Genomic DNA, 23,991 nt, shown 5'->3' on the forward strand with positions numbered 1-23,991 from the left:
CCATTTTCTTGTTGAAACCTTCTTTATTCATAAATTTCATTCATTATTTATGAAACTACTGTAGGTAAGAATACAACATGCATAAAAGGTATCGGAAGATTATTTACAGATATGCATTCAAGGTAGTATATTTGAGATTTTAAATTAATATATACTCAATATTTTGTGCATTGAAGATTTGTATAGGGTATATTTCCATAAGGTATATTTGTATATGGCATACTCATATATGGAATAATTGTATATTCAAGATTTTGAAGGCACTCTCCTACTGGAGCATAATCTTTGGAATTACTACGAAACAAAGTGTGTTTGGGGCAATACAAATTTAGTTTGGAGGAGAATGTTTCTAATTATTAAATATGATAAATGACCTTATCTCTTCTCTCTGAACTCCAGCCTGTTTTTAAGATAACAACCTCAGAAACAACTTCAGATAACTTGGCCATAGGAAGATGGAGTGAGAAAAATTCCTTTAAAATGTATGCCCCTGGTCAAACCAGTGAGAGCTCCTCTTGGTACCTGTCTCCATCTGAGCACCAAGAGGTGACATAAGAAAGGCATATGCCATCAGGTCCTGTGGACAAGGTGTTTTAGAGGAGCCTAAGTAGTGTCGACTTCCCCCTCCAGCTGCTCCAACTACTACTGCAGATCCTCAGAGGGCATAAAAGGGTTGAAGAGATATGAAACAATAGCCAGGAAAAGAGAGCAGTGCAACATCCGAAGTCATAAAGAACAGCAATATGTGGAATTCAAAGGAATGTGTGATAATCAAGAAGGCTCATCCCAGATAAAAAAGCTGCTTGTTGCAGTCCTGCCTTTGCCATCATTCAGCTGCTTGCACTGGCTGTAATCACACTCAATTTTAGGGAATGTGACAACTTCACATCCTTTCTACTGCCCAAGTACCTGCCACCTCAGGCCCTCAGAGATCTTTCACCTCTCCTAGGCATAACTGTGTAATTATGGCCATGCTCCTACAAAATTTTCCTGAAATGCCACTTGTCCTTCCTTGCCCTTCCAACAGCTCCCCAAACCACCAGGACTCCTCTTAGCCCCTTTCTCCAATGTCTAACTGATCCCTTCCAACTTTCTTCACCTACCTGCATCTTTCTCATCAGCATCAGGTCTAACACTATCACAAAAGCACACTGATCTGCCTCCAAAAAGTTACCTTGCTCTCATCCATAGGGAAGAAAAATTCAATTTTGCCTGTGCTACAGAAAAGTCTTAAACTACTCTGAGTTTATTTATAATGTTGGCTCACTGTTATTTGCCACAAAGGAACTGTTAAAAGAAGAACTGATTTTCTGCAGAGTGAGGGCAAATGTACTAGTACATATATCAAACATCCAGCAGTGTTGTGTGTAACAACTTGTGTCTTCAATTTTGGCAATCAAACTTCCTAAACTCTTTCTTGGAAATTATAAATAACAATATATATCAATATGTTCAGTCCAAACCTCATTGTTTCTTTCCAAATAAACCTCTAATCCACGTATCTAATGGCCCAGCATCAGAATGGCAATCTTACAGCTTTTGGCTTAAGACAGTCCACTTTCATAGATTCCCCAGTTCAGAAATACTTATGTCTTTCCACATTTCTGATGTACTCAAGGGACTTTTGAAACTTGCCTAAGTACAAATAACTTGATGGAGGTGAAAAGATAATACAATGTGTTTCTAATGCTGGATAATCTGGAGTGCATATTTTGCGAGGAATACAAAAGCCACAGTAGAATAATTTTTCTATTATGCATTATTATTGTCCTTTTCCTTTTAGAGGGAGGACAGATCTTTTCCACATAAAGATAATGTGTCTCCACTGCTTGAAAATATAGCCCATAACAATGCTAACAATTCCTTAAATGCCAGCACGATGTGAGTAAAGCTGACTGAGGTTAAATCCACATTTCCTGTCAACTGCCCCCTTAAGAATACACAGGGGTTGCAAAGGAAAACTGGTCTAAAAGAGTTACGTTGTTCAGCAGTTCTCTCTGTTCCTTTTTGTGACCTCCAAACTGAGCTGTTCTTTTATTTTCTCAGCTATGTACTCTTTTCTAGCCTGAAATATTTTCTGAGAACATTTGGGTTACTTTGTATATTTACCTTAGATTTTCAGGCATCCAATAGCCTTGGCAGAGAGGCAGTGCTTGTTGCCAGTGGACACCTGAAAACCTTCAATATTCCACTCTGGCATAAGTAGGTGTTATGGGTTCACCTAGGTGGGCCTAGATTTGGGCCCTGAAGTCTGGACTAGGCTGAAGCTGTCAGCTGACTTGAGCTGGGCTGAGCCAACAGCTGACCTCTTCTAGCCAGTAATTTTGTATTCCATACCACATTATGACATCATCTCCAGGGCAGTAGGAACCAGTGTGGGAGTGGTTAAGGCAGTCACTTCTCAGCCTCCTCTTGGGAGGACGCACGATGCTGTCCCAGGGGGGATGGAGAGGACCAGGCCCACCACTGGCTCACAGGGTACCTCAGGAAAGTAAAATGTGTTGTTCTGGGTCTCTCCTTTCTGCTTGGGTTTGTCTCCCTGGGGAATAAGCTTCTTCTTAAGTAATGTGTAGTTAGGACAGTAGAATTTGTGTGTTCGTTAAGAAGTTGAGGTGGGGAACTTGTTGTTGTAGACTTGTGTGAGTGTATATTTGTACTCTCTTCTAATTGTCTCTTTCTTTCTGTGAAAAATATATGTAGATTTAGTATAAATGCAGTTTGAAGTGTTTTTTTTCTTTCCCCTCTCTTTTCCTCCCTTTCCCTGGTGTTAGGAGGGAGGCTTTTCTCTCTGTGCTTGGGGGGGTTGGCAGTTGCTTGTCTCAAACCAAGACAGTAGGGCATCCAGCCTCCAACAGGTCTGCAGCAGAAATCCCATCTTTCCCTGTTTATCCAGAGTGGTCAGAGGCAGAAGCTGGAGAGGCACAGAGGATGTGCTGTCCTACCAAAAGGGCCAGTGCCAAAGGAAAAAGCGCAGGTCTTTCCACGAGCCCACGGAGATCACTTCCAGCACATCCCTGTTCACCTACAACTGTGCTGTGCTGCTATATGACACACACAAAATACTGTCCAAAACTGAACGATTTTCTGGGTCTTGTCCTGTTGTTTAACCGTTATTGTTAATGCTCCAAAAGTAGGTTTTGGAGGGAAAACATGGGAAACTTCCGCCCCCAAAAAAAGAACAGTATTACAACGACATATTGTCTCTTACTTGTCTGTAGCCTCTCACTTATAACAATCCATGGTACAAAAGCACAATCAAAAAAAGAGTTTACTTTAAAATTTAATCAAACATTTTCAATTTAAATAACTAAAGATAACACACATAGTCATTCTGATTTTCGGGAATGCTAGGCACCACCACTGAGTTCAGTAAGTACTGAATTGAAGATCAATATTTCTGACCACAGAGATTGCGCAACTCTGTTTTACAGCCCAGTTGTTACAGACAATCAACTTGAGAAAATCAAAGCCTAGAAAGATCTTTAGCCTATATTGTTTCCTGAATTGTTGTTGCTTTTTGTTTTCCAAGTCAAACGAACTGAGTATCTGATCCCTCAGATTTACATATTTGCATGTACATACACATATGTAAGTACATGTACATAGTCTGTATTTACTACAAGTATTTAAGTTTTTTTACAAAGTAATGTTTCTTATAAACACTAAACTAGGGAAGCCAATGCTATCTATATACCTTCTACAACAAGAAATTCTCAAAATGAGTAACTTGTCATGTTCTGTAACTCTAATTTAGTATAATGTCCAAAAAATCCATTAACCTGAGAACTAAATAACATGTGGGGGTTGTAAAACTATCCACTTAATAAAAGACTTACCATGTTTTTAGCTAGCTGAGGAACTGGGATTTAGGTTGATGGAAAGGATTACTGCTTAATATTTTCCATAACGTCAGCAATCTTGTCAAAATCCCCTGGTTGCTCTGAGAGTAGGAGACATCTGTTTTATGGGGTGAGCACATATCCTGGAATGTCTGCCATCGGACAGCATCACAAATGGGCTTCGTTACCACTTAACATATTGAACCTGGTTTATACTTCACAGTGGCATGGAAAAATCAGGCATTCTGCTTATGCCAGCAGAAGTTTTGCTGTAGACACAGTCCTGCAGAACAAAACGTCCCCTTACCAGTACCATTTAGTCCATGTGTTGAAAGACTGCAGGCTGTACCAGCATGTGAAGCGTTTCGCCATTTCCAGGTTTGACAAGTAAGATTCCATCAGGAGGATTTGCTTGTGTAGTTGTCTCTCATATTCTAGCTTTAGTGTTGTGATCAGTGGCACAGAGTCCAGTTGGAGGTCATTTCCTACTGGTGTGCCCTATGGGTTGATGCTGTTTGACACTGCAACGAATGAATGGAACACTGGTACGGAGCACGTCCTCACCAAGTCTGCAGGCAGTACAAAATCGTGAGGAGAGGCTAATATGCCAGGATCCTGGACAGGCTGGAGAAATTGATCAGAGAAACCTCAAGAAACTCAACAAAGTGTGAAGTCCTACCATTGGAGAGGAAAAACATCAGGGACAAATACATGCTGAGTGCTGAACTGGCTGAAAACCAGTTCTGCAGAGAAGGGACTGATGACCTTGTGCAAAGCAAATTAACTATGAGCCAACAACATGCCCTTGATGCAAAGAAGGTCAACACCTTTTGAAGAAGAGCATTTGTTGCAAACCAGGGCCTAGTGAGACTGCACACACCAATATGATGTTCAAGTAAATCTCAAGTTTATTCAAAAACACAGGTATATATGTGACCTCAAGTGACCCCGCCCCAGGTACAGTGGTCTGACTCCAATTGGTTGAGGCTGGAAACATGTCCTTTTAAGGTGAAAACGAAACCTGTAACGTGGTCCTTCAGACCCACCTGAATCAGGGCTGCAACAAGCATTGCAAGCCAGCTGAGAGAGATGAACCTTTTCCTCTACTCAGCACTGATGAGACATATCTCTAGTGCTGGGTCCAATTCTGAGCTCCTCAAAACAAAAACAAACATGAGCATACGGGAGCAAGTCCTACAAAGGGACACAAATATGGTGAAAGGATTGAAACATCTTTCATTCAAGAAGAGGATAAGAGAACTGGCTTCTTCAGCTGTAGAAGAGAATTCTCAAGAGTGTCTCATCAGTGTACGTAACTACCTGATGTGAGACAACAGAGATAATAGAGTCAGGCTTTTTTCAGTGGTGCCCACTGACAAGACAAGAGACCATGAGCACAAATTAAAACATTTATTTCTATCTGAAAACACTTTTTTACTATGAAGGGAGTCAAAGTCTGGCACAGGTTGCTCAGAGAGGCTGCAGCATCTCCATCCTTTGAGATACTGAAAATTCAGCTGGACATGGTCCTATGTAACTTGCTTGAGGTTATCTTGACAGAGATGGATAGACTAGGGGACCTCAAGAGGTCCTTTCCAAACTCATCTACTCTGTGATTCTTTGGCAGTGGTATTGACAAACCTTTGGAATTAGAATGAGGGTTTACAGATCCATGTCCTTTGACAGACAGGTCTTCTAACTCCATCTACACCATCAGAAGGTGTTACCCTTTCAATTAATGATTTTTTTTTTCCTCAGGTCCTTTATTTCTCAAGTTATCCCTTTTATGATAGGTATAGACACTGAATTAGTTCTCAGAAAAAGATCAGATATGGAGGTCTTCTAGAGCTTTTTAAGACAATAATGATAGTCAGCTAAATATGTTTCACTTGCCTTTCTTTTTCAGCCTCTGTATGTCAAGGCAAAGAAAGGATTAATCCGAAAGACCACTAAAATATAAAAGTCTTTCACAGAGTAGGAAACTATTCTAATGAATTCTCTTAGATTCTATGGACATAGAGATCTTGGATGTGGCACAGGAAGGCACAGATATGCTAGCTTTAATCTAGTGAGCCTGGGGAATGACTGGCAGAAACCTCAGCCTAGGAGGGCAGGCAATACAGAGACTGTACAGAACTGTGGCAGAAGACTGCACTTACCAGACCAGGGTGAAGCCTGCCATTTCTGCCCTGCCACACATTGTCCCTATCCAGATGAGCTAAATTTTTTATCACGTTTTATTATCACAGCTTTATTTTGCTGTATAAACATGTCTTTAAACTGTTTTCATTGGTAATTTGAACTACAGTTTTTCAGCAATTCTTTTGAACTTGCTGCCATCTAGTGAGCAGAAATCACGCTGAAATGTGTGGGGTTTGTGGACAGCAGTGCTTTTAGCTAAGACATGCAGGCTTTTGTTCTGCTCTTCCTCCATGTCAAGGCATAGCTTATGGTAGGATTTTGCACGCAATTGCCTATAGGCTCCCAGATGTAAAAATATAATTGACATAAGTATCCTCTGCCTTATACCCTCTCCAGCTTTTTTTTGTAAACCACTTCATTTTTAACACCTGGAGATTTTCATCAGACTGCTCTCCACTAAAAATCCTGTATTTGAAAATGTCAGTAAAAAGGTTGTGAACATGAAGGATTTTGGGTGTACAGGTTTTGGCTGGGATGGAGTTCAGTTTCTTCATAGTAGCTGCTATGGGGCAGTGTCTTGATTTGCGCTGTCTCCAGTGTTGCTACGACAGAAATGCTTTCTTTGCTCCTGAGCAGTGCTCACACAGCTGCCTCTGTAAGCAAACAGAAACAATGGAAGTGGAAGTCAGCTTGTTTAGTAAGGAATGAAGAAGTTTCTCCTACAAGAGAGCTGGAAAAAGAATCAGAAGAGGCAAACCTTACTGCAGTAGATCAGGAAAAGTCTGAGAACAAAAATGACATAGAAGCCACATGATTCCTATGGCTAAGTGAGCTGTGAGATATGTGAAAAGATTATAGCTGTCACATGTGAAGGACCAGTACCCCCTCAAGGAGGAACCTGCAAATTCATAAAGAAAATGGACAAAATTGAGTGGTGTATCCAGTATCTGAGGGAATTACCCTTGGTGGAGGTGACCTATAGAAACCTGGACAATGACTAGGCATCTGAAGGCCTGGATGAAATCTGGTGTTTGCTGTTCACATGGTGAAATTTTATACAGACTGTATCAGTGTCTGTAACACTCCAGTCGTGAGAGCTGTGGGCTCATGGATTCAGCCAGGAGTTTTACTTTATAATATATATGTAGGGTTCTTTAATACCTCAAGATAGCATCAAGAGAATAAGCCACAAACTTGTTCTCAATAGGTATCTTTATTAATTTAGGGGAGCAAATAAGGTAACTTGGCAAAGGTTCAAAAAGGACACTACACAAGCTAGACAAAATGTTCCATGACAATACCAACCCACCACATACTAATCCACAACACTTAAATCAAAATCCAATCCGTCCAGCTCCAAGTCATCCAAAGCATCAAGAAAAGGTGAAAGAAAGGTAGAGGGAGCAAGAAGAGAGAAGGAGAAAGAGGAAGAGACAGAGGATATAGCTATCCCTAGAACCTTGTGGAAGACCAGCTCTCACATGTCCAGATGACAGGGCCACGACACATGGCAAACATGCTTATGGTTTTATCTGCTCTGGTCCCTGTGGCCAAACCCCCACCATGAGGTTTGATGCATCCCTTCCCCCTTCACACACACACCCACACACACACACACACCCACACACACACACACACACACACACACCTCCCTCAAAGGTGGGTCTGGCCCAATATTTACTGCTCTGGTGTCTAACAATGTCATATGCCAGCACACTGGATATAATGAGCTGGACCAATATGGAGGCACCAGCTATGGATGGATTGGCCAAACATCTCCAAGAATACAAAGATAAACTGCCTCCCTCCCTACAGGTCTCTGTCTTAGCTGTGAAAGAACTGGAGCAAACATTTCCAGAGAGATCTGAGCGTGTGTGGTAGTTTTAGCTAGGGCTCAAATTAGCAGGCTCAGACAATCTACGTAGATTAGGAGAGACAGGTATCACCTGACTTAAGCAACCAAAGAAATATTTCATACCAGATGACGCAAACCTGATAGAGGTAGGAGGAGTTTTCCCAGTTGCCATCATGTCTGCAGTGGAGGCAGAATGTGCTGTTGCTGCTCTGTTGTCTTGGGCTTTGCTCCTGCCACCAGTACATTGTATTTTGTTTTAGTTTCAGAGAAGTAGAAACATTTTATTGTTATGCTCTCTCTTTTGCCTTGCTGAGTGTCTTTTAGAGTATTTTATGAATCTAGAGTGATGGAGTCTGTTTTCAGTGGGAGGTAGAAAATTGTTGTTATGTCTAACTCGTGTAAGTGTGTGTTATATTGCAGTTTCTTTTAATTTTCTCTTTTCTGTATAAATATATATAGTTAGTTTAAGTTTAAACCTAGTTTGAGGGTTTTTCCCTTTCTCCCTTTTCTCAGTGTTGGGGGGAAAGAGACTGATTCTGTGTTGGGCAGTTGGTATTTTGCCAGTTCAACCCAAGACAGTATGATAGATCCTCCTCACTCAAACCAACCAATGCCTCAACAACTAAGTCACCATTTTTTTTAGTAAATGTAGTGCCCATCTACAAGAAGGGCCAGAAGGAGGATCCAGGGAACTACAGGCCTTTTAGCGTAACCTTGGTGCCAGGGAGGGTTATGGAGCTGATTATCCTGAGTGCTGTCATATGGTGTATGCAGGACAATCACGGGATCAGGCCCAGCCAGTGCGGATTTGCAAAAGGCAGGTCCTACTTGACCAACCTGACTTCCTTCTATGACAAAGTGACACACTTAGTGGGTGAGGGAACAGCAGCAGATGTTTTCTGCCTGGACTTTACTGAAGACTGACAGCATCTCTCACAGCATTCTCCTGGATAAACTGTTTGCTCATGTCTTAGATGGGTGCACTGTTTTTTGGGTGAAAAACTGATTGGATGGCCAGGCCCAGAGAGTGCTGGTGAATAGACTTACATCCAGTTAGTGGTCAGTTACTAGTCGTGTTCCCCAGGAATCAGTCCTGTTTAGTATCTTTATCAATCATTTGGATGTGGGGATTGAGCACATACTCAGTCAGTTCCCAGATGACACCAAGTAGGTGGGAATATTGGTCTGCTGGAGGGGAGAAAGGCTCTGCAGAGGGGTCTGGATAGGCTGGATCAATGGGCCAAGGTCAGCTGGACAAAGTTCAACAAGGTGAAGTCCTTGGGTCACAACAGCCCCATTCAGCACTACAGGCTTGGGGCAGAGAGGCTGGAAAGATGCCTGGTGGAAAAGGACCTGAAGGGGATGGTTGCAGTGGCTGAACATGAGCCAGCAATGTGCTCAGGTGGTCAAGAAAACAAATGGCATCCTGGCTTGTGTCAGAAATAGTATGACCAGCAGGACCAGGGAAGCAATTGTCCCCTTGTATACAGTATTGGTGAGGCCACACCTGGAGTACTGTGTCCATTTTTGGGCCCCTCACTTCAAGAAGGACATTAAGGTGCTGGAGCATCCAGAGAAGGGCAATGGAGCTGGGGAAGGGTCTGGAGCACAAATTATATGAGGAGTGGCTGAGGGATCTGGGGTTGTTTAGCCTGGAGAATAGGAAGCTCAGGGCTCACCTTATCACTCCCTAGAACTACCGGAGAATATAGCCAGGTGGGAGCTGGCTTCTTTCCCCAGGCAACAAGTGACAGCAAAAAAGGACATGGCCTCAGGTTGCACCAAGAGAGGTTTAGATTGGATATGAGGGAAAATTTCTTCACTGAAAGGGTGGTCAAAGCATTGGAAAAGGCTGCCCAGCAAACGGTGCTGTCACCATCCCTGGAAGTATTTAGAAGACATATAGGTGTTACATGATTTAGTGGTGAAGAGTGTGGTACTGAATTATCATTTGGATTTGATGATCTTAGAGATCTTTTCCAGCCACAACAATTCAATGATGCTGGGAATCTTTTTCTGTTTGAGGGAGAGGGTACTGATGGCACACACCATGGGCAACCTTGTAGTTCTTCCTGATCAGAAGGAGGACACGAGGAAGTGGGATGGTCAACCTACTTGGAGACTAGAAACACACGTACAGCTACTGCAAGAAAAAACAGCAGCCAAAAGGCATCCATCCAGACCAATTACTGTCCCAGTGTCTGTTGAGCAGAGTAGAAGGGTTGGTTGTACTTTTTACCCTCATGAAGGGACATAACATTTTGCAATTAAAAAAAATAAGTAATGAATACTGCATCAAGGACGAAAAGGGGCGCAAGAAGAAAAGGGACAGCCAGGTTTACTGGACCGTATGGGATCTGACGCCTTAAAATATATAATGTTGTCCTAGTTCAGCAGGAGGGACCAGCTAACCCTGTGTGGGGGTGATCAAAGCTGTGTATTCTACCCCCTCTATTCATTCCCCAAGGTCAATGGACCATTAGCAGCAGCTGCCCAGGGAGCCATTATCACCTTCACACCCAGCCTGAGGGGGCGGAGCTGCTAATGGGCCATCAACAGCTCAACACCCCCTGGCTCCCAGAGTCAATCACCCATTGTGTGAGTCCCCGCCCAGGGGGAGGGACTGGGTGCTCCCTGAGGGTACATAAGTGGTGGGTAAGAAGACCTCGGGAACCTCTCGTCGGATCCAGAGGAGCAGCAGGACCTCAACAGGAGGAGATCACCGCTCTCTACCAGACTACAGCCATCACCTGCACCAACAGGTTTCTCACTTTTTTTGCTTTGGACTTGGGGGAACCAGGCAGGTCTCAGCACAAGGGCTAACAAACCCCTTTGGGTTTGTGCCCCAGTGCACTGGGTTATACTGCTGGGTTTTGTGAGTTGAAAGCAATTTCTCTTTGTGTCACTGTATTTATTGTAATATTATAATTAAATTTTAGCCTCTGACTTATAATCTCTCTTGTGGTGAGTTCATTTTCCCTGCTGGTTCACATTGAAACCAGCACAAATGTATAGCTTTTAATGTAGCTTGTCTATCACTTTTAAAATAGCATTTTTAGCTGAGCACTTTTAAATTCCTGAAATGTTGTTTAATATTTCTTGTCAAGGATTCAATGGACAAATGTTTTTAAAACATCCTATCTGTAGAAGATGTACTTAGAAAAAGAGGTAACAGGCACATGGCTTGATATAACTGAGTCAAAACTACTCAGAAGCCTTGAAGCCCTTCCAAGAAGACAGAGATGATGATGATGAAGAGAACAGAGATGAAAGGGTGGTCTTTGTGAGGATATAAAAGGTTTTTTGAGTTAAGAAAGGTTTTTGGAGCTGTAGGCAGTTTCTTAGGCCTAGTAGTTGGTACTTTTTGGTACAGAGATGAGGACACTAAAACTTAATTAGTCCTGTGAGAAAACCAGCAGATTACATAAACAAAGTGAGATATGAAGGTTTTGAGAGAAGCTAGCATGGGAATGGAATGTTGAAGAGAGAAATTTCTCACAGAATAGAACATATCTGGACAGAAAGTAACATCCAATTAGAAGCTGTAATAAAGTTTATGAACATCGTGATACAACCTATAGAACTTGGTATGGATGGAATTTTACAATATATATTGAGTAACTGGTAGTTAGGGCTTGCTTTTTTTCTATTTTTTCCCTTTTCTTTCTTCATGGAGTGTTTTAATAAACTATCTCGTGTGTGACACCTGCAAGCTGTGTCCCTCCTATTTGGCCACCACAACCTGCTGCACTAACCACAGTCCTTTGTGACCATCAACTCAAATTCAGGAGGCTTGTCTGGGGAAGGAATGATAGGACAGATGGTTTTGGGCTGGGTGTAATAAATGAGATAATGTCCAAATATTGTAATTAGGAACTGAATATTGTAATTAGATTGTTAACTAAAATTTAAGGAAAAAATTTCAAGACAACATTAATATAGGAAAGGTAAAGAACAGTTCTTTAATAAATATTTTCAGGTGCATGTGTGTATAGGCGTGACAGCCAGCACTTCCTCTGAAAGTTTTCTTATGTACAAAGCATACAGAGACATGCAGTGTATGTAGATGTAGGCATCTGCTGCAGTACAGGAATAATACAGATTTATAACACTACTTAATTATCATCACTAAAGAGTACATCCAACTCAGGAACTGTTCACCTTCAAAACATACCGGTGCTACTCTCAGAACTTCTTCTATGTCTGCCTTTTAGCACACTTCCTTGGAACTGAGTTGGAGGTTTTACAACTCTCACTTTATTTATCATCATTTTCTTTATCCCAGTTTCCTTTACTGGAGCTTTTCAAGGTTCTTAGCTTTTTTATCTTGTTTTGACTATGTCTTTGTTATTCTGTCTTGGTACATGGGTCCCAAGCAAGATGTTCAGACAGCTGTCTCACCTTTAAGAGATAAAGGTAGCAGAGAGGGAGAAACTGTTCGCTGTTACTTCAAATGTAAGAAACTTATACATCTATTGTAACAGGGTGGGTTCTACAGTTGCTGGAAAAGTGAGGCAGAGCACCATTCAGAAAACACAGTATCTTTATTAACAGAAGTGACAGAATAGTAAGTACCCAAAGAGAAGGGAGAGAAGGAGACTAAAGCAAAATAAGCCCAAACATGTAAGCACCCCACTCAGCATGGGGTTACTTACATAAGATTGTCTTACCAGCTCAGGACACTCCCCCAAAGGCAGGGACTACATCCTCTAGGTGCTGGCAGACAGCAGGCGTCTGTGCTGTCTTTTTTGGGAAAAAACCACCAACCCCAAGAACATGAGCCCTCTCTCCTTTATTGAGTTTGCTGGTGACATCTGCCTAGGGATGTGTGGCCAGCACTGCCCAGATAGAGGTTTCAGGCTCTGCTCTCTTTCTTTCTCCTTGCTCTCTCCCCCTCAGCTCTCCTCCAAACGCTGTCAAACAACCAGAGAGACTCAAGTAACTTTAGTTTATGCAAACTCTGTCTTCCAGGACAAAGCCTTCACTCTATCAGCTTTTGTTCCCTAGAACCTGGCAGGAAAAGAATAACCCTTTTTGCAGGTGGCATTAGCAAAAAACACAGACCAAAATGTCAACACTTTTAATTCCCAATACACCTATATAAAAATCTACAAATATATAAAGTCCTAAGGCATCAGGATGATTATATAAAGTTGTAACACCTATGTAGCTTGGTATGCAAACTTTTGAAAGTATTTCTGTGCTTCCAACATGCACAGTGGGTTTTGCTTTCTAATACTCCGAAAGAGTCTTAGAAGTTATTTTCTGACTTTTAGGCATCAGTTCAATGGCCTGGAACATCATCCCCACAGGAGTCTAAAGCTCTGGTAGACACTGGTGTACAGTATACACTAATACCACCAGACTACCAAGAGGCAGAACCCATCTCTATTTCTGGAGTTATGAAAGGGTCCCAAGAACTGTCTGTGTTCGAGGCTGACGAAAGCCCATCTGTGAATGAGCAGCAATTGTGACTGGTTCAGAGGGTCTATGTGTCCTTGGCATAGACTACCTCAGGAGAGAGTATTCCAAGGACCCAAAAGGATACCATTGAGCTTTTGGTATAACTGCCTTGAGTACAAAGAAGGTTAAATACCTGTCTAGCTTGCCTGCCCTTTCAGAGGATCCTTCCCCTATGGGATGGCTGCATGTTAGAGAACAGCAGGTGTCAATTTCTACTATGGCAATGCAACACAGAGCCCCACCGCATGGTCAGTTATCCTCATTAGGAGGGGATCTGACCTTCCTGTATCCTCCTCACATTCACTGCCTACTGGACCATCATACTCTTGGTATGCCTCCTCAGGCAGGGACACATGAAAGCCTGGTGGCAGAGGCAGAAGAGAAGCCTTCACTTTCAGCTCCCAGTGGAAGCTACATGGCAGCTCCATTGCTGGTATCCAGCCTGCAATGGCAGCCCCACAGCTGCCGTGCAGCAGGAGCGACCTGGCAGTTCTCCAGCAGCTTCACGGCAGGAGCACAGTGGCTGCCTCTCCATAAGGGCCACACAACAAGAGCAAGGTAACCGTTCCTCTAAAGCCATGGATTGGAGAAAAAGCGGTGCCAATTCAGATAGTACACCATTCCCCTCCCACTGTTTGAGGAGGAAAGGTGGTGCCAGATCAGGCTGCACAGCCTCTTCTTCCCATTCTCCTTCATTCCTTGAACCTGAGGGGTCTTCTACACCCCTCCGTTTGCCCTCCATCTCTGGGAAAACCCTTGGGGAAGCAAGGGCAGCAAGAGAGACAGGGGGAGTGGGACCCTCTGCAGAGGCAGGGCCCAGCTTCCTTTGTGCCATTTAAAAAAGATCCATTACTTCCCCCAGGTTGCTAGGTTTCTAAACACCTCTATACTTCCAAGAACTGCTTCTTTGTAAAGTCTACTGCAAATTCTTTGCCAAGCAGGCATCTGCAGGGTTACAGCCAGTGGAAATCCTGATATAGTCGCAGCAATCCATTATAAAAGTGCTATAACCTTGGCTTCTATGATTTCTTTTTTTTCTGTCTTTTTAGCAAATTGCTTAAGGCTTTGGCATTCTTCTTCATCTCACAGGAATTACCTCCCTTCCATCCTCTTGCTGCTCAAATCCAGACTGCCAAATGCCAAATTCTTTTCTCTCTTTCTTCCTTTTCTTCAATTTCTTTTAATCCTGATTCCTATAATTCTGTTTCCAGGGGTGATCAGTGCACACACACCATCTCCTTGAGGATCCTCCTTCATTTTAAGTTTAGTCAGGGGCTGCTGCTGGTCAAACATCTTGGTGGATCCCAGTTCCCAGTTCCTGACGTCTCTCCTCACATCCCTGTTCGGGCACCATTAGCAACAGTGAGACACGGATCACCCAGTTTGTGAGCAAGCTGGCTAATTGTTTAGTAATGGACTTGCCTTTTTATCCCCCCAGGAGGTGATGGTTACAGTGCCCCATGCAGATCGTGCTGCCCCTCCATCCAATCAGTTCTAATTCTATTAGAGGAGCACATTCAGTCAGTTACACCTTCCTCAGTCAGCGAATGCGCTAATAATCCCCACCCGTTTTTCTGAAGCCTGTCCAGTAAGCATATGCAATGAAGCGCTCTCCTCAGGGACCCCCTGCAAACTACATTTCCTATTCTTCCTTGCAACTATCTTCCTGCATAGGATTAACCCTTTCCCCACATTGCACCAATGCAGACTCTGTGGTTCCTACTCCCATTTCATCAGGGCACAATGTAACAGAGCAGGGGCTGATAGAGGACTGCCATGCCCTGAATGAAGCCACACTGCCACTGAGTACTGCTGTATCAGACATGCTAGAACTCCAATGTGAAGTAGAGTCAAAGGCAGTCAAATAGTATGTAGCCACTGATACCACCAATGCATGTTTCTTGATACCTTTGGCTGCAGAGGGCAGGCCACAGTTTGCTTTCACATGAAGAGGTATCCAGTACATCTGAAACTGACTGTTCCAAGGGTAGAAACACAGGCCTTTGATGCTTACAAACCATTTGCCATGGATTGATCCACGTGACACTTGAACAAGGTGAACCTCCTGAACTGCTGCAAAATATTGTGTACAGCAACACAATAAAAAGCTGTATGAGAAGGACAGAACATTGATGCAGAGTCTCTTGAAAGCTGCTTTAGCTATGAAACAACATAAATTCAAAGTACATGCACAGGAGATCCAGTTAGCAGGAATAAAGTGGCAAGATGGGCATCATCAGCTTCCATTGGATGTGATCAGTAATATAACTGCTATGTCTTCATCAACTACCAAAAAAGACTGCAAGATTTCTTAGGTGTTGTGGATTTCTGAAGAAAGCATATGCCAAGTTCCAATCTTATTGTAAGCTCTCTCTATAAAGTAATGAAGAACAACTTTGAATGGGGCACTGTGGAGTGACAAGCCTTTGAAAAATTAAATTGGGAGTGGGTCCAGAGGAGGGCAACAAGGCTGGTGAAGGGAGCAAGGAAGTTGGACACTACAATGAGGTCTCCCCTCAGTCTCCTCGTCACCAGGCTGACAAGACCAAGTGACCTCAGTCACTCCTTATATGGCTTCCCCTCAAGGCCCTTCACCATCTTTGTTGCCATCCTTTCGATGGCCTCTAAGAGCTTAATATCTTTTTTATATTGTAGTGCCCAAACCTGCACACTATTCAAGGTGAGGCTAGACCAGTGCAGAGAAGAGCAGGAGGATCCCCTCCTTCAACTGGCTGACAATGCTTTGCCTGATACCCCCCCAAGACACAGCTGGCACTCCTGGCTGCCAGGGCACTGCTAACTCAGCTTCAGCTTTGGATGATGTGCAAGCAGTGGTTTGCTTCTTCATCTTGAAACAGATGGAGAGATGGCCCTAGTGACTCCAGAGCATCATGAGCCATGAGACAAATGACACCTTCAGTTCACGTCCTCTTGGTTTTGTCTGATCATAGAAAATGCTAGTATTTGAGGATACAATAATCCAGCTAATTGAAACCTAAACCAGAACCTGTGAGTTTTATAAAAACCACATGAATCTTAGTTGAATAAAAATGACAGGAACTTTAGACAGCCTTGTATGGGTGCACCAGTGAGAAGCTTTCATAAGATCAAAAACTGTTTCATTCACCACAATAAATATGACATGAAACATGCTGAGCCTGCAATCACTCAACAATTTTATGGAAGGAGGCAAGATAGGGCTCAGAAACATTTTTGTGTTTGGTATCTCTGCTGGTTACAGCTGGGGTAGAGTTAACTTTCTTCACAGTGACTAGTAGGGGGCTGTTTATTGGATTTATGCTGAACATGGAGTTGAATATAGAGATGTTTTTGTTATTGCTAAACAGGGCTTCCATAGAGCCAAGGCCTTTTCTGCTTTTCATACTGCCAGCGCTGGCAAGGGGGCTGGAGGTACATGGGATATTGGGAGCAGACACAGCCAGGACAAGTTATCCAAACTGACCAACGGGATATTCCAGACCACATGAAATCATGCTCAGTATATAAAGCTGAGTGAAAGGAGGAAGGAGGGGATGTTTGGAATGATGGCATTTGTCTTCCCAAGTAAGTGTTATATGTGATGGGGCATTGCTCTCCTGGAGATGGCTGAACTTGCCCACGTGAAGCAGTAAATTAATTCTTTGTTTTTCTTTGCTTGTGTGTGCAGCTTTTGCTTTCCCTATTAAAATGTCTTTATCTCAGTCCATGAGTTCTCTGCTTTATACCCTTCCAATTCTCTCCCTAGTCCTGCTGGTTGGGTGAGTCAGCAAGTGGCTGCCTGGGGCTTAGTTGCTGGCTGGGGTTAAGCCATGACACTACCTCAGGCACATCTGCTCACAGCATTTGTTTTGGTAAATTATGTCAGATCCTCTCTGGAAATTGTATTACCAGGAAAAGGTAACAGAGGGGAAGGTGAAAGCATCTTGCAAGTGTTAATGCAAAGAGCTAGTCTATAAAGCTCTGTATGGAAAGATAATTTTGGGAAATCGCTGCTATTTACATCCCTTCAAAACCTCTATATGTGTACACATTAGTTAAGTCTGAATTGGAATGGGAAGGTGAATTCTCGTGATGATCATCTCATGAGGTTTGTTAAGAGCACCTCTTTTCCATAAAGAGGAATGCAAAAGAGATCTTCCTAAACTAGGCAGTAATTAGGTAATGAAGAGGGCATGCAGCAACAGAATGAAGTCGGAAGAGGAAGAGGTTGAGCAAATGCAAGCAATATTCTCAAAATATACTTAATCCAGTGAGAAGGGCAACTCTCCAGTGAGGGAGGAAGTAGAATGGTTTTTTTCTACAGGCAGTCAGGTGTGTCATTTCCCCATCTGCCACAGGTGTTCCCACTTCCTGTAGTTTGTGTTTCGGTTTCTCATGAGTAATTTGCTCCGGGTCTGGAGCACAAGTCCTGTGAGGAGCAGCTGAGGGAGTTGGGGGTGTTCAGCCTAGAGAAGAGGTGGCTTTGGGGTGACCTTACCACTCTCTACCACTACCTGGACTGAGGTTGTAGCCAGGTGGGGTCAGTTTCTTCCCGGGCAAGTAGTGATAGAACAAGAGAACACAGTCTTAAACTGCACTAGGGGGGGTTTAAGTTGTACATCCGAAGGAATTTCCTCACAGATAGGGTGACTGGACATTGGAATGGGCTGACCAGGGAGGTGGTGGAGTCACCGTCCCCGACGGTGTTAAGGAAAGCCTGGACGTGGCATTTACAGCTATGGTCTGGTTGACATGGTGGTGTTCGGTCACAAGTTGACTCTATTGGCTCGGAGATTTTTTTCCAACTTAATTGATTCTGTGAGTTAGGACCCGCAGAAAACGAACTGCCGCGCTCTCCGACCTACGAGTACGCGCTGTCCGCAGACCCTGCCAGCGGAACGGCGGCGACTTGGCTGCTCGGAGACACCTCCGGCCCCGCTCAGCGCCTCTGCCTTCACCCGCTGTCCCCTCCGCCCCCCCTCCCTCCGCCCCCCCTCCGCCCCCCCTCCCTCCGCCCCCCCTCCGCCCCCCCTCCCTCCCTCCCTGCCTCCGCCTCTCGCCCTCCCTCCCTCGGCCCCCCCCCCCCCTCCCTCCGCCCCTCCCTCCCTCCGCCCCCCCTCCCTCCCTCCCTCCGCCCCCCCTCCCTCCTCCTCCCTCCCTCCCTCCCTCCCGCCCTCCGCTCTCCCTCCCTCCGCCCCTCTCCCGCTCTCCCTCCGGCCGCTCTCCCTCCGCCCCTCCCTCCGCCCCTCTCCCGCTCTCCCTCCTCCCCTCCCTCCCTCCCTCCGCCCCTCTCCCGCTCTCCCTCCGCCCCTCTCCCGCTCTCCCTCCGCCCCTCGCCCGCTCTCCCTCCGCCCGCTCTCCCTCCGCCCCTCCCTCCGCCCCTCTCCCGCTCTCCCTCCTCCCCTCCCTCCCTCCCTCCGCCCCTCGCCCGCTCTCCCTCCGCCCCTCGCCCGCTCTCCCTCCGCCCCTCGCCCGCTCTCCCTCCGCCCCTCTCCCGCTCTCCCTCCGCCCGCTCAGCGCCGCTCCCCTGCCCCACCCCGCTCGAGGGCGGGCCGGCGCTGCCGGAAGACCCGCGAGGCTCGCGCGCGCCGAGGCCCCGGCGCCGCTTCCGTCTCGGCACAATGGCGGGCGCTCGGCGGCGGGCGGGTCGGCCGTAGTGGGTGGTGAGTGCCCCTCTCTCGGCGTCTGTGTCAGGGCGAGACTTTTCCCGGCGGCGGACGGTGTCCCCCGGCGTCCTGTTCCCCTCGTCCGCCCCTGCACCTCCCTCCCTCTCTCTTTCCCCTCCACTCCTTGCGCGGCCCCTTCCCCCGTGGGCCTTGTCAGGCTGGGGCGGCGGGGCCGGGCCGTGCTGCGCCACAGTCCCTGCGCTGAGATTGAGGGTGGGCAGGAGGGGGCTGGGGGCCTTCGTCAGGCGGTGGGAGGGTGGGGAGGAGGGAGCCGGAAACAAGGGAGCCCTGGCTCTCGTCAAGTGCTGCCTACACCGGTATCTTAACGCCTCCGCCTGGGTCCCGCTGGCAACCTGACCGGCACTCCCTGGAGCTTCTGGCCCCACAGGCGGCCCTGTCGTGCCCATCTGCGAGGCCGCGGACTCTCCGGAGCAGCCCTTTCCCCCTGCCCGCGCCCGGATCGCAGCTCGAGTCGTGGTTGGGAGCCGGAGGCGGGAGCAAACTTGGACTTTTTGCTTCCTTCCAGTGCAGAGAGGTGTCGTCATCGTGCTGACGGCCGAGTGTGGGCGTTGATTCTGGGGATGACTCTAAAACTGGTTTTAGGTCACTCTGAAATTTGGACTTGACAGTAGTTTCTTTCCTAAAATAGGAAGCAAGCACACTTTGTGCGTTTGAAACTTTTCTTTCAGCTCTTAGCCCGAGTAGCTGCATTTTCACAGTTGTACATAACTGGCTAAGAATTGTAGTCTTTAGGACAGGAATCCTACTTGTTTTGTCGCATGTGTAGGAGCAAAAACAACAAGGCTGGAGAAGGGACTGGAGCACAAGCCCTATGGGGAGAGGCTGAGGGAGCTGGGGGTGTTCAGCCTGGAGAAGAGGAGGCTCAGAGGTGACCTCATCACTGTCTAGAACTGCCTGAAGGGAAGTTCTGGCCAGGTGGGGGCTGGTCTCTTCTCCCAGGCACTCAGCAATAGGACAAGGGGGCACGATGGGCTCAAGCTCTGCCAGGGGAAATTTAAGTTGGATATCAGAAAAAAATTCTTTCCAGAGAGAGTAATCAGGCATTGGAATGGGCTGCCCAGAGAGGTGGTGGATTTGCCATCCCTGGAGGTTTTTAAACACAGGTTGGACGTGGCGCTGGGTGCCATGATCTGGTAAATGGACTGGAGTTGGACCAAGGGTTGGACTCGATGATCTTGGAGGTCTTTTCCAACCCAATCGATTCTATGATTCTATGATTCTATGAAAAAAAACTGCTAAAGAGGGGCATAAACTCTAAAAGCCTCAGGCCTATGGAAAGCAGACACTGGGATGCCAAAGAGTCCCTTTGTGGCCTGCAGAGCTTTAAAAGAAAAAATAGTAAAATCGGGTCCCCTACTCCCATATTAAAGGCAACAGCAGGGCATATCCTATTGTTTGAGTGCTTCTTAAAATGCCCTACATTTTTCTCTGCATCCTTAGGCACTTGCCTGTATTTTGAAAGAGAACACCTTTTTTATTTGGTTGTAAATCATACAATATTTGGTGTTGATGAGAGCACTGCTGATACGTGTTCTGTCCCGTCTCTTCCAGTAGTTCCCCCTTTCACAGTCCACATGGGTTTTCTGCCAACATTGGAGTTTACAACTCCCTGGAAATGTTTTACTGTGAGAACATGGCAATGGCTGGGCAAGAAGAGGGGGTGGGTGTGCAAGGAAATCAGTAGCCCAGATGTTTAAGACAATACTAAAATAATATGAATATGAGTGGTTAATACTAATAACGTGAGCCCTTACAATGGTCTGGGTAGAATGTGCAGAGTGCACGGGGCGTGTATTGTTTCTAATGAATTGTAAACAGTCATATTTGCCTGACTGCTGGATTGCAACTGAACTTCTCCATCTCTGCCTCCTCTGATCATCACAATTTTCACTTTTAACAAGGTGAACAGTGTCTACTGTGGGCAAAGGGGAATATTCAGATTTGTAGAATGGCTTTGTGGCCGTCCTAGTTATCATCTGTGCATGCATAATCTACATGCTGCAAGATTCCTTTAGTCATTCTTTCAAAGCTTTCCTGTACTTAGCTGTGATTCTGATGTAGACTCTTTAACATTAACTGTCCTAAAGGCATCTTGGCCTTAATGCCTGAAAAGCCACAGGCTGTGTCTGTGTTTTATGATCAACTAAGTAGTGTTAGACATTTTAAGAGAGAAAACCTAACTTAGTTTTGCACTGCTTTTTTTTGTTTGGAGTAAGTTCTGCTTTCCACCAAGACTTGCTTGCCTTATTTCAGAGCCAGGGTGTTGATTACTGAGATTTTCATAACAGCAGCCAACATGTATTGCATGCTTGATTTTAAAATACAGCATTTCACTTCTTTATTTCTAGGTAGGAATCACTGAATTGAACAGCAATAACCATGGGAGATGTTGCAAAACCTTGCTTTGCCAAACAGAATAAGGAGCAGGAAGCTTTGCTTCAAGAAGAATTAAAAGAAAGTCCATTACAGAAAGATTACAGAGCAATGGATGAATATGGAAATGGCCATAGCAATAAAATAGGTACCAGCCTGCAAAAGAAAAAGGGAACATCAGGTCATTATGGAACCAGTCCCAGGCAAGGGCTACATAGTGTTTTGGGTAGCCCAAATTCACTTAAAAACACAGCTTATGGTCAAGGGTCAAAGCTAAATGATACCCAAATGAAGAAGTGGGTATCTGATGACCACCGTGGTACTTCTGACACCTGGAGGGAGTACAGATCTGTTTCCTGGACTCCTGTGCATGGCAGGACAAGAAAAGACTCTTTTCATGAGGTGGAAGGTCCTGGAAAAAGAAATGTAAGGCGACAACTTCCGGAAGACTTAATGAGTGAGGATGTGCCAGACATGCAGAAAGGAACTTCTGGTAATGGGCAGTTTCTTTGTTTTTTCATAGCTATCCAGTGAAGTAGCTTCCTACACGTGTTAGGGAAAAGTAAAATCAAAAATTCACTATTAAGGCACAAAACCGTTTTTGTTCTGTCCTATGTTGCAAACCATTGACTGCACTGTACTGCAGTACTTTATACAGTTTGTTACAGCAGATGGTACAGAACTTGTTTTATAAATTGCTTTGTCTTTGTAGGCTAGTTTGTAAGTTGTAGGAGTAAGTTCATTGCAATATCTGTGTAGTGTCCTTGTGCAGGGAAAACTGCAAACAACGTGAATCTGTCAAGGCTGTAAGGGCTGTTTCAGTGAAGTTGATACAGATTTTGGAGCTACAGATGAGGTCTGTAACAATGTGTCCTAGTGAAGATTGAGAGCAATGCCTTGTCAGTATTGGGAGACCTTAATAACACCTCTAATTCTCCACACATACTGAACTTCCCTGTGTGCAGTTGGTACTAATAATGAGAATACAAGTCCAAAACATTGAAATGCAAGGAAGAACAGGCTAAGGGAGTGTAAGGTGATCCATACTAATCTATTACTAATGTAATATCTTCATTGAATGTAAGTAAAGCACAAAGAGGAAGCTTGAAAGAAGAGTCTATAATTAGATAAAATAAGAAAGACTAAGGCACAGATGAGGTGCTGCTAACATAGAATACCTATGGCAAGAAATCTGTCTTGTTCTAGTTAAGACTGGAAGCGAAAGGCAGCACTGATCTGATCCCCTGCTGAGATGAAAAGCTATTGCTGGTTGATACCAGGAAGCCCAGGAATGAAATGTCCTTTCCTTTGATATTAGTGGTCACTAAAAGGATCAACTGTGAGCTGGTGCCCAGTGTCTCTCATTGTTAGAAGTAAACTGCACACAGCTCAACCTCATGTGAGGAGAGAGTAGAATAGAATGCTTTCAGAAGTTTGTACACAAATTTACTGGATCTAATGAATTTTTTTCTGTGAAACTTCAGGAAGTCACTGAAGTAGATTTTTGAAACCACTGGCAGTCATACTTAAGAACTTTAAGGAGGTGAGCTACTGATACACAGGAAAGGACAAGTGTCTCTTAAAAGTGGAATTAAAACCGATATGTAGGTTTAATCTTGGGAGTCTGTTTTGAAACAAATAAAGTAATCTACTGGAAGTATTTGAAAGATAATAGAGATAAGTAGTAGTAAGTATGGATTTGTTAAGAAAAAGGCATGTGGAGTCCCAATTTATTTCTTTAAAGTAGTGATCAGTCCTCTGGGGACATGAGAAAAGCATTTGGTAGATAGTGCTTGTAGATAATGTACTACTTTACATACCCCTATGAGACAGTTCTGTAAGTAAACTAGAGGAAAATTCTCTGGATTAAATTAATGTAATAGACTTGCAGAGCTAATTAGGTAACTATACTCAGAAAATGTGGAAGATTGTGTCAAAATTATAAGGAGTAGTGAGTGAACATCTAGTGAATAAGGATTCTATGCTGCTTTTATACTACTGTAATGACTGAAGACAGCATGCTTATTAATTGTGTGGTGTTAAAATTGGTAGGAATGGAATGCAGAAAAGCAGGAAGGTCAATTAAAATAACTTTGCACAATTGGAGAAATGACCTATATATAGGATGAAATACAAAGGACGTGTAAATGCTATTGTTAAAATAGAGAATGGCAACTGTACAAATAAAGGAGGAAAAGTTGTTATAAACCAGGACTTTTTTCAGAGAAGAATCTGAAATCATAGTGAATCAGAAAATGATAATGAGCAGTCAAGTGCTATGAGGCATAAAAAAAGACTTATAGCCTCAAGTACCATTTGCTAAAAGTTTTCTGTAAACTCAGTTTTGGTAAGATGTCCAGTTTTGGCACCCCAGTTGTGTGAATAAAATGGAAAAAGTCCATAGAAGAGCAAGAAGATAGCCAAAATGCATAGAAAACAGAAACTACTCAAAACTGTGACCAGTGTCCAATCTTTCTGCTAAGTGGAGGGATAGGGAGACATGATTCCACTGTGTAGGAAGGTGGTGAAAATCTGATGTAGTAATATGTCTTGTTTCTTTCCCATAGATGAGACACAAAGCAATGGGCCTGAAATTGAGCAAGAAGGGTTCAGATGAGGAATGAAAGGAAAGTTTCTAATGCTAAAGCTAAGG

At 44.4% G+C, this 23,991-nt stretch overlaps 1 protein-coding gene across 1 annotated transcript in view; it reads left to right on the top strand.

The window, feature by feature from the left end:
* Positions 1 to 18,814: 18,814 nt before the first annotated feature.
* The window catches only part of TUT7 (terminal uridylyl transferase 7), a 32,388-nt gene continuing 27,211 nt past the window's right edge, over positions 18,815 to 23,991 (top strand). Inside the window, exons 1-2 of the mRNA XM_071580015.1 lie at positions 18,815 to 18,941; positions 21,314 to 21,831. Coding sequence (XP_071436116.1) covers positions 21,345 to 21,831 — 487 coding nt within the window. The 5' untranslated portion in view covers positions 18,815 to 18,941; positions 21,314 to 21,344. The remainder of the gene's footprint in view (positions 18,942 to 21,313; positions 21,832 to 23,991) is intronic.

Source organism: Pithys albifrons, chromosome Z (genome assembly GCF_047495875.1).
Source record: "Pithys albifrons albifrons isolate INPA30051 chromosome Z, PitAlb_v1, whole genome shotgun sequence".
Taxonomy (NCBI): domain Eukaryota; kingdom Metazoa; phylum Chordata; class Aves; order Passeriformes; family Thamnophilidae; genus Pithys; species Pithys albifrons.